Below are 15,033 nucleotides of genomic sequence, written 5' to 3'. Positions count from 1 at the left end.
ATAAGAGAGGTGGAGAGGAAGAGAGGGGGAGAGAGAGATGGAGAGAAAGAGAGATGTAGGAGAGAAAGAGGGGGAGAAAGAGAGATGGAGAGAAAAAGAGATGAAGGAGAGAAACAGAGGAAAGAAAGAGATGGAGAGAAAGAGGGGGGAAAGAGAGATGAAGGTGAGAAAGAGAGATGAACGAGAGAAAAAGAGGTGGAGAAAGAGAGATGGAGAGAAAGAGAAGGGAAGAGAGAGATGGAGAGAAAGAGAAATGAAGGAGAGAAAGAGGGGGAGAAAGAGAGATGAAGGAGAGAAAGAGAGATGAAGGAGAGAAAGAGAGATGGAGAGAAAGAGAGATAGGGAGAAAGGGAGGGAGAGAAAGAGAGGGGGAAAAGAGAGATGAACGAGGGAAAGAGAGATGAATGAGAGAAAGAGGGGGAGAAAGAGATGGAGAGAAAGAGATGGAGAGAAAGAGAGGGGGAGAGAAAAAGAGATGGAGAGAAAGAGATGAAGGACAGAAAGAGAGGGGGAGAAAGAGATGGAGAGAAAGAGAGATGGAGAGAAAGAGAGATGAAGAGAAAGAGAGGGAGAGAAAGAGAGATGGAGAGAAAGAGAAATAGAGAGAAAGAGATGGAGAGAAAGAGAGATGAAGGAGAGAAAGAGGGGGAGAAAGAGAGATGGAGAGAGATGGAGAGAAAGAGAGATTGGGAGAAAGGGAGCGAGAGAAAGAGAGGGGGGGAAAGAGAGATGAACGAGAGAAAAAGAGGTGGAGAAAGAGAGATGGAGAGAAAGAGAAGGGAAGAGAGAGATGGAGAGAAAGAGAAATGAAGGAGAGAAAGAGGGGGAGAAAGAGAGATGAAGGAGAGAAAGAGAGATGAAGGAGAGAAAGAGAGGGGGAGAAAGGGATGGAGAGAAAGAGAGATGGAGAGGAAGAGAGGGGGAGAGAGACATGGAGAGAAAGAGAGATGAAGGAGAGAAAGAGGGAGAGAAAGAGAGATGGAGAGAAAAAGAGATGAAGGAGAGAAAGAGGGGGAGAAAGATGAAGGACAGAAAGATAGGGGGAGAAAGAGATGGAGAGAAAGAGAGATGAACGAGAGAAAGAGAGAAAGAGAGATGAACGAGAGAAAGAGAGGGGGAGAAAGAGATGGAGAGAAAGAGAGATGGAGAGAAAGAGAGGGGGGAGAAAGAGCGATGGAGAGAGAGGCGGGGTCAAATAGATGGAGAGAAAGAGAGGGGGGAAAAGAAAGATGAAGGAGAGAAAGAGAGATGAAGGAGAGAAAGAGAGGGAGAAAGAGATGGAGAGAAAGTGAGATGGAGAGAAAGAGAGGGGGAGAAAGAGATGGAGAATAAGAGAGGGGGAGAGGAAGAGAGGGGGAGAGAGAGATGGAGAGAAAGAGAGATGTAGGAGAGAAAGAGGGGGAGAAAGAGAGATGGAGAGAAAAAGAGATGAAGGAGAGAAACAGAGGAAAGAAAGAGATGGAGAGAAAGAGGGGGGAAAGAGAGATGAAGGTGAGAAAGAGAGATGAACGAGAGAAAAAGAGGTGGAGAAAGAGATGGAGAGAAAGATGGGGAGAAATAGATGTAGGAGAGAAAGAGGGGGAGAAAGAGAGATGGAGAGAAAGAGAAGGGAAGAGAGAGATGGAGAGAAAGAGATGAAGGAGAGAAAGAGAGGAGAGAAAGAGATGGAGAGAAAGAGAGATGGAGAGAAAGAGAAGGGAAGAGAGAGATGGAGAGAAAGAGAAATGAAGGAGAGAACAAGGGGGAGAAAGAAAGATGAAGGAGAGAAAGAGAGGGAGAAAGAGATGGAGAGAAAGTGAGAGGGAGAGAAAGAGAGAGGGAGAAAGAGATGGAGAATAAGAGAGGTGGAGAGGAAGAGAGGGGGAGAGAGAGATGGAGAGAAAGAGAGATGTAGGAGAGAAAGAGGGGGAGAAAGAGAGATGGAGAGAAAAAGAGATGAAGGAGAGAAACAGAGGAAAGAAAGAGATGGAGAGAAAGTGAGAGGGAGAGAAAGAGAGAGGGAGAAAGAGATGGAGAATAAGAGAGGTGGAGAGGAAGAGAGGGGGAGAGAGAGATGGAGAGAAAGAGAGATGTAGGAGAGAAAGAGGGGGAGAAAGAGAGATGGAGAGAAAAAGAGATGAAGGAGAGAAACAGAGGGGGGAAAAGAGAGATGAACGAGAGAAAGATAGCTGAACGAGAGAAAGAGAGGGGGAGAAAGAGATGGAGAGAAAGAGAGATGTAGAGAAAGAGAGGGGGAGAGAAAGAGAGATGGAGAGAAAGAGATGAAGGACAGAAAGAGAGCGGGAGATTGAGATGGAGAGAAAGAGAGTTGGAGAGAAAGAGAGATAGAGAGAAAGAGAGGGAGAGAAAGAGAGATGGAGAGGGAGAGGGGGGAGAAAATGGTTAAGAATGCTGCAACGGACATAAATGTGAGAATGGTCATAAGTGTGAGGACCTGTCAAAAGCGCGAGGACCAGTCAGAAATGACTTTTTTCAGCCCTCTGAGAAGTCCCTATGTACATAGTCATGCCCACCCAGTCACATGACCAGCTAGCCACGCCCACCCCAGTCACATTACCACCAAGCCACACCCCCAACTAAGCCACACCCACCAAACCGGTTGTTTAAAAAATTGAATCCCACCACTGCCTGGGATGTAAACCATCTGCTCCCAACGATTTGAACTCATCCAATGATAGCGGTCCGCAGACTAGGGGTTGGGGATCCCTGTTCTAGTCCAACCCCATGTCCAGGGCAGGAGACAGTGGTGGGTTGCTCCTGGTTCTGTCCAGTTCTTTAGAACCGGTAGTAAAAGTGGCAGAAGGCTCTGCCCACCCACCCGGACATCATAATTGACAATCTGCGCATGAGCAGAAGCTTCTGCACATGTGCAGAAACGTGTGCACTCCCATTGCGAACCAGTAGTAAAGGTAAGTAGAACCCACCCCTGGCAGGAGACCTTATTATACTGAACCATGTGTTTGTTTCCTGCCTCTAACCCCTTCCTTCTTTTCTCTCCCTTCCACATTGTCTGATTTGCTGTAGAGCAGTGGTTCTCAACCTGTGGGTCGCGACCCCTTTGGGGGTCGAATGACCCTTTCACAGGGGTTGCCTAAGACCATCGGAAAACACATATTTTCAATGGTTTTAGGAATAATTTTATGGTTGGGGGTCACCACAACATGAGGAACTGTATTAAAGGGTCGCGGCATTAGGAAGATTGAGAACCACTGCTGTAGAGAGATTTATTCTTTGGGTTTGGTCCTATAAATTGGTCTCCTTCCCTGTCCAGTTTTAGTTTAAAGCCCTTTGGATAAGCCAGATGTTTTCCAAACATATTCCTCCTGGTCCTTGTTAGGTATATCACATCCCCTGCTAGAAGCCCTTCCTGTCAGTAATGATGTATTTGGAAAGAAGTGGCAAATTTTGTTCCAAACTGATTTTAGCGAGAGTTAAAATAAAATTTCACTCCGATCACCCCAAATTGATCCTACAGGGATATTCTTAACCATTCTTAGGCAGCCGAACATGCTGAACTTATTTTTATGTAACAACAATTTTATGTAACAAAAATGTTATAAGGATAACTAGTAAATTTATTTTTATTTATTGATGTGTTTCCTTTAAAAAAGGTAGATGAATTAAACATACCCTGTTAAATTATAGAATAATTGTTTGAATTGCCGCAAGCTGTTTTTGTTTGAGAAGCTGCCCAGAGTCACTTGTTGAGTTGAGTGGCCATAAGACATAGACAGGCAGGTAGGCAGGCAGGCAAACAGAAGCAGACAGACAGACAGATGATAGATAGATAGGAGAAAGAGAGAGGGAGAGAGATAGGGAGAGAGAGAGGGAGAGGGGGAGGGAGAGGGAGGGGGGAAGAGATTTTCTTGTCTTCTAAACTCCCAGAGTTTTTTTAAATTCATCGAATTCTCCAAAGCCTCCAAGAAGATGCAATTGTCAAAAATATCAAAAACATCAAAGGCAAGCCCTTAGCTGTTAAATTTCAGCTTTAGAAGGGAAATCATATGACTTTGATGGGGTACCAAGGAAGAAGTGATAAAACTAAACTTACCAGGAGATGTTGTTGGACCACTATCAACTGGAACAAAAAAGGGAAAATTATAAAATTAAATTCATATTGATATAAAATGCTATTTACTTCAAATACTGACAGCTCAGTATTTGGTGGATGCATCCATAATAACACCAGGAATGGACCTCATTTTGAAGGAGACTTTTTGTAGATCAAATAAATCAAATGTATTAAAACAAATGCAAAAACTGAAATAATCCTGTCAAATATTTAAATATTTATTGATTATTCAGTTTATAATTGAATAATAAGCGTCACAATGTTATTTATCAATCAGTCCAAACAACATACAATGAATATTTAACAGCACAAACTGCTGAGGATATTTTGCAACTGGATAACCTTGACTGGGATTCATGGGAAATACAGTTAAATCTAGAAGGTGACTGGTCTATATATTATATTTTAATATTATTATTAAAATTATATTTAATTATTAATTATATAAAAATTTATTATTAAAATTAATTAAAATTAAAATTAAGTAAGTAAAAGTAATTAAAGTTATAATTAATTAAATTAATTAAATTAATTAAATTAATTTAAGTAAGTAAAATAATTAAATTAAATTAATTAATTTAATTTAATAAAAAAATTTATTATTAAAATTAATTAAAATTAAAATTAAGTAAGTAAAAGTAATTAAAGTTATAATTAATTTAATTAATTAAATTAATTAAATTAATTTAAGTAAGTAAAATAATTAAATTAAATTAATTAATTAAAATTAATTAAAATTAAAATTACATTAAATTCATATTGATATAAAATGCTATTTACTTCAATAACTGTTAGCTCAGTGAACCAGGTGGATGCATCCATAATATCACCAGGAATGGACCTCAGTTTGAGGAAGACTAAGTTAAATTTAAGTTAAATCTAGAATCTTGCTTGCATGAGAAATCAATGCAACGGCTGTGCTATATATTATATCTTAAGGTGATTTCACAGAATATTCAATGTATATTTGTATACTATAGAGATAACACATTCTACATTAATGTGTTTAATTTAAATTTTAAATGTGGAAATAACGTTTCATGTTCAAAGTCCAAATTCATAACTTAAATGAGAATGGAAGGGTTCCCCTAGCTTTGTTCCTCTTCTCCCACTAGATGACACCAGGCAGCAGGAAAGCATCCTACAGTTATTCTTCCTTATTATATATTGGGACTGGACAGAGGGGAAGTGAGATTTGACAGATGCCCAGGTCAGCAGGTTTAACTACTGTATTTGTTAAAATTTGTTTCAGGTTCTGATTAACTAAAAGTGATAGATGCCACGGGGTGGCAGTGTGATGAAGTGAGGGGAGCTTCAGCTTTTGCCTGACTATCTTTCTGAGAAACCTACACAGTATTTTTGCCCAGTCACAGGAATGGCCTTTTAATCATTTCATGAGCATGCAACCACATATATCTCAATGTCTACCCATAGCTGAGGCAGTGCAAGGGCAGCTTAAGGTGCTACACACTGGAAGTGATATTTTGTGCATTAAGAGTGTCACTTTGGTGCTGACAATTTTGTGGCTTCACTTGGTTCTGCTGAATTCCCATGGGACAACCTCTTCAATCTGATTCTCAGGCCTCTTTTGGCTGCAGGGGAGAGCAGGCACTTCTATATTCTTTTTTATATAGATTGGTCAACTCGTTAATCTTTAGATTTTGGAATTGACCCTGTATGTGCTGCATGTGCCGGGCTTAACAAATGTAGAATTGAAAGTATTCAGTTTTTGTGGTCCTATAGTAATGATGACGAACCTATAATAATCATGTCAAAGATACCATGCCACAACATTTTGGGTGACACACCAGTGTTCACTAACACCCAACAACAACTATTCTTTTTTTTTTTATTAAAAAGTTTTAACAAGTATTACAGCAATTTTTCCCATCCCTCCTCCCCCCCCTTCCCTCCAACCCCCCTCCCCCCACCCACCCACCCTGGACTTCCCAGAGCAAAAACAGGGTATAGCATAACAAACATAAGCTAAAATAAGCTAACTTTCTGTAGTCCCCAAACTCCCTCTTGCTCTTTAACTCCCCTTTCAACTAACGAAACATGATTCAAAAAGAAAATATTGGTTTCATTCATAAGCTATTTGGAACTTTTTAGTCCGATATTTGTTTTGAATATAGTCAATCCATCTTCTCCATTCCGATATATATCTTTTGTTTGAATGGTCCTTCAAATACGCTGAGATTTTAGCCATCTCTGCTAAATTCACTACTTTTAATGTCCATTCTTCAATGGTAGGCAAGTCCTCCTTCTTCCAATACTGCGCCACCAAGAGTCTGGCTGCTGTTATTAAATTTAAAATCAGCTTAGTCTCTATAACAGTACAATCTGTAATTATACCTAACAAAAAGAACTGTGGAGTAAGTTTTATCTTCTTTTTGAGAATATTTTGGATAATCCACCATATTTTTATCCAAAATGCCTTAATTTTTTTACATGTCCACCATATATGATAATACGTGGCATCATCACATTCACATCTCCAACACTTAGGTTGCAAACTTGGATACATACAGGCTAGCTTTTTGGGATCTAGATGCCATCTATAAAACATTTTATAAAAATTTTCTTTTAAGTTTTGGGCTTGCGTAAACTTTACATTTCTAACCCATATTTTTTCCCATGTTTCCATTATTATTGGTTCTTCAATATTTTGTGCCCACTTTATCATGCAGTCCTTAACTAACTCCGTTTCTGAATCTATTTCTACATTATACAACCTTTTTATATGCATTTGACTTTGATCTCTAATCTGTTTTGCCAAGTTCTCCTCGTTTTGCAAAATACCAATTTTCTGATCTTCTCTCCATCTAGCTTGCAACTGTACATATTGAAACCATGTTTGAATTATCCTTTCTTCTCTTAGTTGATTCAAAGATTTTAGTTTTAGTATACCTCTTTCCTTGTTAAGAAGCTCTTTGTATGTAATCACCTCTTGTTTTTGCTCTACACTTATATTCTCTATCGCATGTCTGGGTATTGCCCACATTGGTAACTTACAGTTTAATCTATACTGATACTTTTTCCAGACACGCAATAAAGCATTCCTTAATATGTGACTTTTAAAAGCCTTATCCACTTTCTTATCATATAATAAATAAGCATGCCAACTATAAACCAAATCATATCCCTCAATATTCAATATTCTTTCTTCTGTTAAGTTCATCCAGTCACTAATTACTGACAGAGCAGCTGCCTCATAATATAGTCTTAGGTTGGGCATTTTGAGACCTCCTCTTTCACGTATATCCTGCATTATTTTTTGTTTTATTCTCGGTCTCTTCCCTGACCAGACAAAATTATTAATACCTTTCTGCCATATCTTCAAATTCTCATCTTTTTTAAGTATTGGTATCATTTGAAAAAGAAACAAAAACCTAGGCAAAACATTCATTTTTACTGCTGCTATCCTTCCTAACAAGAATAATTGTAATTTTTTCCAGTTTTCCATCTCTCTCTGTATTTTTTGCCACAACAGATCATAATTATGCTTAAATAATTTCGCATTTGATGTCATAATATAGACCCCTAAATACTTAACTTTTTTTACAATTTCAAATCCTGTTAGTCTTTCTAATTCATCTTTTTTATTTATAGTCATATTTTTAGTTATTATCTTCATTTTCCCTGCATTTATTTTAAATCCAGATACTTGTCCATATTGATTATGTCCATTAAACCTACAACCGACTGTAATGGTTGGGTTAAAGTAACAACCAAGCCGTCTGCGAATGCTCGTAATCTGTAGTCATACTGCCTAATTTTAATTCCATTTATTTTATCCGACCCACGTATCTTACTTAACAGAAATTCCAAGGTCAAGATAAACAATAATGGAGACAAAGGACATCCTTGTCTCGTTCTTTTTTCTATGTTAAAAGTATCTGTTAAACTACCATTAATTATTATTTGCGCTGTTTGTTTCTGATATATTGCATTAATAGATTGTGTAAAATATTCTCCAAACTGCATCTTTTCTATTATTTTCAATAAGAATTGCCAGTTCAATCGATCAAATGCTTTCTCCGCATTAAGAAATATCAGCACCGCAGGGATTTGGTTGTTCTTCCCCAAATACTCCAATAGGTTAACAACTTGCCTTATATTACTCTTCATTTGTCTACCATTTATAAAACCAGTTTGATCATTATGAATCATTTGTTGCATGACTGTCATTAACCTATTTGCTAGTATTTTAGCAAAAATCTTGTAATCTGTATTTAAAAGTGATATAGGCCTATAATTTTTTGGCTGAGTGTGGTCTTGCTCCTCCTTTGGAATCAGAGAAATATAAGCTGTCCTCCAGGATGGGGGTACAACTCCTCCCGATTGTATGTTGGTAAATAATTCTTTGAGTGGTCCCACCATTTCTGACTGCAAGTGTTTATAATAAGCAGCTGTCAAACCATCCGTCCCAGGAGCTTTACCCACTTTCAACTGCTTAATTGCAAACATAATCTCCTCGGAAGTTATTGGTTGATTTAGACCCTCCCTTTGCTCTTTTGTAATTGTAGGAATATTCTCTTTCTGTAAGTATCTATCTATATCTATACTTTGAATTTTATCACTATCATACAACCTCGCATAAAATTCTAAAAATGCTTTTTTAATCATATTTTGCTGATAAACCTCTTTACCTTTATATTCTATTTTCTCTATGGTCCGCGACTTTTGTTTTTTCCTTAACAAATATGCTAACCATCTCCCTGGTTTATTAGCATTGCAAAAAGTATTATGTTTAGCATATTGCAAATTAGTTGCGACCTGCTCTGCCATTAACATATTAAATTGCCCTCGCAATAAATTAATTGCCTCTTTTATTTTCTTATCTGCTGGATTCAATATCAAAGCTTGTTCTTTTTTTCTAATTTCCTCTTCTAAATCCTTCCTTTTTTTTCCTGTTTGCGTCTATATTTATTATTCAAATATATCAAAATACCTCTCATATATGCTTTACTTGCATCCCAAACCATTTCCATAGATGTACCTTTATGCATATTTATAATGAAAAATTCTCTCATAAATTTTTTACATTCTTTTACATTTTCCTCATATCTAAATAGATTTTCATTTAACCTCCAAGACCTCTTAGATCCCATTCCATACTCTAATTCCATCCAAACTGGACTATGATCCGTTAAAACTCTCGAGCAGATCTTCGTCTTCTTCACCCTAGAAAAAAGATCATTAGTAATTAATATAAAATCAATCCTAGAGAAAGATTGATGTCTATCAGAAAAAAAGGTAAAGTCTTTTTCTTCGGGGTTCCTCTCTCGCCAGATATCTCTCAACTCCATATCATCCATCATTTCAAAAAACGATTTTGGCAATCTTGAACGCGTTGAGATATTCTGCAAGAGCTCCTTCTTATCTTTTTTAGTGTCCAAAACTGCATTCCAATCACCCAGTAAAATACATGATTTATAATCCCATTGTAATAACTTGGAATGTAAAAGCTTATAAAATTTTTCCTGTTGTTGGTTCGGTGCATAGACTCCAATTAAAAGTATTTTTTTTCTCCTTTTATTAAAAGTTCAATTGCTATAAATCTTCCTTGATCATCTGCTTCAATTAATTTGGCAATTAAAATCTTTTTTTAGGTATATAACTATACCATTCTTCTTCTCAGGAGCAGATGCAACGAAATGTATACCTAACCTTGCATTTAAATATTTTTGATCTTTACTTCTAATATGAGTTTCTTGTAAACAAATTACATCATTTTTAAACTGTTTCAAATAATGAAATATTTTTCTCCTCTTTTGTGGTGAATTTAGGCCATTAACATTCCAAGTCAAAAATCTAGTTGCCATTCTTGGCCCCCTGAAGCTTTTGGAGCATCTGGTGGAAATCTCCATTCATTTTACTTTTTGGCCTTGCTCCTCCCACTGCTTCTGTTTTTGTAGTGTCTTCAATCATCTGAAGTTGCTGCACTCTTAATTCTTCTTGACGCTTGGCTGCCGCTCGGGTCTGTCTTTGATCCTTAGGTTCTTCTATCTCCAAGACTTGAACAGTAGTCGAAAGTTGTATTAATTCTTCTTGAGTAATCAAAGCTCCCTTTTGGGCCTGTGCCAACATTTCTTCCTTCTCCCCCTTTCCTGCCCCCTCTGTTTCCGTCTTCCTTCTGGCTTCTGGGGGCTGTGGGCATCCAGCCTTTAGTACATTGGTGTAAAAATCTCTTGCCTTCCACACTGAGTTAAGACGATATCTTTCTCCTGAATAGTCCAGCTAGTCCACTAGTCCAGCTGGAACTTCCCATCTGTACTGTATCTGACAGTTTCTCAGTTCTTCCACCAGAAAGGCATAATCCCTTCTGGCTCTCAACATTTTGGGGGGGATCTCTTTCAGTATTAAAACCTCCTGTCCCTGCACTTGAAATTTATTTTTAAAAGTGACTTGTAGGATTTCATTGCGTATTCTCCTTGTTGTAAAATAGAGTACTATGTCTCTTGGTAAATGTTTCTGTCTGGCAACTCATGAATTGACACAATAAATTTTGTCAATTTGCCATTCAAAATTTGCTCCCATTATCTGTGCAAATGCTTCTGAAAAGATCTCTCTCAAATTCTCTTGCTTATTTTCTTTGAGGCCTCTTATTCTCAAAGCAAATTCCATATCTCTATATTGTACCATTATCACCTCAGCCTCTGCTCTTTCCATCTTATCCTGGACCTCCACCATTTTATTTTCCAAGTTCTCATTAGGCTGCTTAATTTCTTCCACTTTTTCATCTACTGCTTCAATGTGGCCTGCCAGACCTTGAACTGCCATGATAATATCTTCTCTAATTTCTTGATTTCGCTTTGAATAATCTCTTTAATTTGAACTATCTCCTCAGCAATATCTCGAATTTTATCCTCAAATACCGAAGCAATTTTTTTTCCCGTAACAGAGGCTTGTGTTTTAAGGGCTTCCTGCAACATTTCAAGTGTTAATATTGTTGGTTCCGTTGGACCAGAGAGAGATTGCAATTTGGACGTTTGAGCTGGCGAGCTCCCAGCACTTTTGGGGACAATAGTCTTTATTTGTTTTGAAGCCATTTTTAGTTTCCAATTTGAATTTATTCAGCAGCCAGAACAATAAATCCACCAAATCCAAAAATTCCCAATCTTTAAATAATATCAATCCTTTTTTAAAAAAAGATCACTGCTGTAATTTTTTTAGCCTTTAATCTTCTTTTTTTTTAAAAGCAGAAATCTCTAATTTTGAACAGGGGCTGCCAGCGCTAAACTAAACTTTCCTTTTTAACTTTCGCTTTCACACCCCATTAAAGCTCAATCGCCATCTTGGTTTCACTTTCTCCCCTTAATGAGTCAGAAGGAAGTAATACACATTTGGAGTTAAAGTTCAGTACTTGCAAATCTGATCTCTCCTGAGTTTGCTCATACTGCTTCCGAACGATGTTTATTCCAAGGGTTGTTTGCAGGGGTGGTCGTGGTGTCTTCTTCTGCTTAAAGCAGAAATGTCCCGGATCCAGAGCTCTATCGGGCTTCCAGGAAGCTCTCACCCTTCGAGCCCCAGAATTGTTCCTAGGGCTCCTTGGGGAGCTCTAGCTACACCCGTCTGCTCTCTTCCTCCCCTTTTCCCAGGGAGAAAGTTTCCAATCCGCTAGACAGCTGATTTGCACTGTTCTAGCGGCTTTATGAGATCGCGGGGCTGGCACTCACAAAAGGAGCGTCTTTGGTGCCTGCGGTGCCACCGGAAGTCAACAACAACTATTCTTAAAAGCATGTCCCATTCTTATGTAATTTTCCAAGGCTGTAGAGACCTCAAGAGAATGGATGTGCTCTGGAGCAGTCTTGAGAGCCTCCAAAAATTACGCAAGAATGGGGCATGCTTTTGCCTTGTTTCCAGAGGCTGCAGAGGTCACAGAAGAGCATTCTCTAAAGCCACTTCAATAAAAGTCTCATGCCACCAACAGCAGCCTAGGGTGGCCACAGAGGCCTGTCAACAGAAAAGGACACGGTCTGAAGATAAGTAGTACATGGCAGATCCTTGAGAGCACTGGACTGCAGACAATCATGCCATTCCCCAAGAATCACTTCCCTTGGGAACAGTATGAGGTAGTCTTTTTGGGGAGGGTTTTAGCTGTGGCACTAGTGCTGAAATTGAGGCTTGAGCCCCCTTTTCAGGCACAGCTGCAGCACAGCCAAGTATCATTTTTCAGGTTGGCCTAGATCAGTGGTTCTCAACCTTCCTAATGCCATGACCCTTTAATACAGTTCCTCATGTTGTGGTGACCCCCAACCAAGGGTGGGTTCTAAATTTTTTTACTACCGGTTCTGTGGGCGTGGCTTATTTTGTGGGTGTGGCTTGGAGGTCATGTGACTGGTGGACGTGGCTAGCTGGTCATGTGGCTGGGTGGCCATGGCTATGTGTATAGGGACTACTCAGAGGGCTGAAAAAAGTGATTTCTGACAGGTCCTCAGACTTTTGACTGGTCCTCACACTTATGACCATCCTCACATTTATGCCTGTGCAGCATTCTTAACAACCATGTCACTCATTTCACAACTGCTTCTCTTCAACATGGTGATAAGATAGGGCAAAAAATGTAAAATGTGAGGACAGTCGTAAGTTCGAGGACTGGTCAAAAGTGCAAGGACCAGTCAAAAATAACTTTTTCAGCCCTCTGAGTAGTCCCTGTGTACAAAAGGACTACCCAGAGGGCTGAAAAAAGTGATTTCTGACAGGTCCTCACACTTTTGACCAGTCTTCGCAGTTATGACTGGTCATCATTTATGCCCATTGTAGCATTCTTAACAACCGTGTCACTCATTTCACAACTGCTTCTCTTCACCATGGTGACAAGATAGGGCAAAAACGTAAATTGTGAGGACAGTCGTAAATTCAAGGACTGGTCAAAAATGCGAGGACCAGTGAAAAATAACTTTTTCAGCCCTCTGAGTAGTCCATATGCACAAAAGGACACAGCAATAGAGAGGGATGAAGGAAGGGAAGGTAAATTAGAGTAGGAGTGAGGGTAAGAGAGGGAGGAAAAGAGGAGGAGAAGGAGAAAGGAAGAGGAAGTAGGGAGAAGAAGAAGAGGGGGGGAAGAGAAAGTAAGAAGGAAAGAAAAGACGGAGGTGGTAGGTTTGAGGAGAAATATTGCTGTACTATAAAAAAGATGAAAGGGAAGAAAGCCAACCCCAAACAAATATAAAGATATTAAGATAAAGAATGAATTGTTAAACTTTAAAGAATAAAAGAGAACAAATAGGAATAAATAGCAATAATTAGAAACACACATACAAACATACAATGTATTTTCTTTGAACAGAGTATTTGGCCGGTTCACAAATTTAAACAGTTGTAGGAGGTTAGCACCCACCCCTTTCCTAGAAGAATGAAATATTTTGGATGGATCCTCCCCCATGGTCCCTTTGGCTTTTCCCACTCTCTAACGGGAGCTACAGGGGGATCCGGGTGGGACTCCTGGCAGGGCCTGCATTTCCCCACCCACTCAGTGACGTCTTGGTCGAGATGTGGCCACCACACATAGCTTCGAGCTAGACTTTTCATTCTAACGATACCAGGGTGCCCTTCGTGTAGCAACTCTAGCACCCCATGCCTTAAATGAGAGGGAATAACCACCCTGTCGCCCCACAGCAAACAACCCCCCAACATTGACAGTTCATTCTTTTTATTGAAAAACAATTGAAAATCCCCACTGTCCACCTTAGTAGGCCAACCCCGCATTACCCAGCCCATCACAGTACGTAAAACAGAGTCCTTGGCAGAAACCTTCGCCACCTCGCCAGAAGAAAGGGGCCCCAGGGACACAACATCAATCAGTAACACAGGGGCTTCTGGAGTCGGGTTCTCCAATAGGTCGGGCAAGGGGCATCGGCTGAGGGCGTCAGCATGGCCCAGGGTTCGGCCCGGTCGGTGGAGTAGTCTGTACGAATAAGCAGCCAGGAAGATTTGGACTCCGACTGGGTAGTCTCAGGGGGAGAGACAGGGGCAGGCCTTGAGAATGTTATCTGGGATGAGTTTGATCCTGTGACCCCTGAGGACGTGGACAGGATTCTGGGTAGACTGAACACGACCACTTGTTTATTGGACCTGTGTCCTTCCTGGTTAGTACTGGCTTCCCGGGAAGTGACACGAGGCTGGCTCCAGGGGATTATAAACGCTTCACTGAGTGAGGGTGACTTTCCCGCCGCCTTGAAAGAGGCGGTGGTGAGGCCTCTCCTCAAGAAGCCTTCCCTGGACCCGGCAATGTTGGTAAATTATCGTCCGGTCTCCAACCTTCGCTTTGTTGTGAAGGTTGTTGAGAGTGTGGTCGTGCAACAGCTCCCCCAGCACCTGGATGAAACGACGTATCTGGATCCGTTCCAGTCGGGCTTCAGGCCCGGGTACAGCACGGAAACAGCATTGGTCGCGTTGGTTGATGATCTCTGGAGGGCTCGGGACAGGGGGTGCTCCTCTGTCCTGGTCCTGTTAGATCTCTCAGCGGCTTTTGATACCATTGACCATGGTATCATGATGCACCGGTTGGAAGAGTTGGGGGTGGGAGGCACTGTGTTGTGGTGGTTCTCCTCCTTTCTCTCTGACCGGTCGCAGTCTGTGTTGACAGGGGGACAGAGGTCGACCCCGAGGCCCCTCATATGTGGGGTGCCGCAAGGGTCGGTCCTCTCGCCTCTCCTGTTCAACATTTATGTGAAGCCGCTGGGCGAGATCATCCGTGGTTTCGGGGTGGAGTACCATCAGTACGCTGACGACACCCAGCTGTACATCTCCACCCCGGATCACCCCAACGATGCCCTTGAAGTGATGTCCCGGTGCCTGGAGGCCGTACGGATCTGGATGGGGAGGAACAGGCTCAGGCTCAACCCATCCAAGACTGAGTGGCTGTGGTTTCCGACGTCCCGTTATAGTCAGTTGACGCCATCACTGACTATTGGGGGCGAATCATTGGCCCCCACAGAGAGGGCTCGCAACTT

At 40.5% G+C, this 15,033-nt stretch overlaps 1 protein-coding gene across 9 annotated transcripts in view; it reads right to left on the bottom strand.

Moving 5' to 3' along the window:
- The window catches only part of MFAP5 (microfibril associated protein 5), a 119,115-nt gene that overhangs the window by 92,416 nt on the left and 11,666 nt on the right, over nt 1-15,033 (bottom strand). For 7 of the 9 annotated variants that reach the window (XM_087888440.1, XM_087888447.1, XM_087888445.1 and 4 more), the window contains one exon: nt 4,052-4,078. The exons of the other annotated variants lie outside the window; for them this stretch is intronic. In XM_087888440.1, coding sequence (XP_087744566.1) covers nt 4,052-4,078 — 27 coding nt within the window. The remainder of the gene's footprint in view (nt 1-4,051; nt 4,079-15,033) is intronic. 9 annotated transcript variants of the gene reach the window in all.

The sequence above is a fragment of the Pantherophis guttatus genome, chromosome 2 (assembly GCF_059756535.1).
Source record: "Pantherophis guttatus breed Tessera chromosome 2, ASM5975653v1, whole genome shotgun sequence".
NCBI lineage: Eukaryota > Metazoa > Chordata > Lepidosauria > Squamata > Colubridae > Pantherophis > Pantherophis guttatus.
The sequence above is the reverse complement of the archived record's forward strand: the minus strand, read 5'-3'. Positions and strand labels throughout refer to the sequence as shown.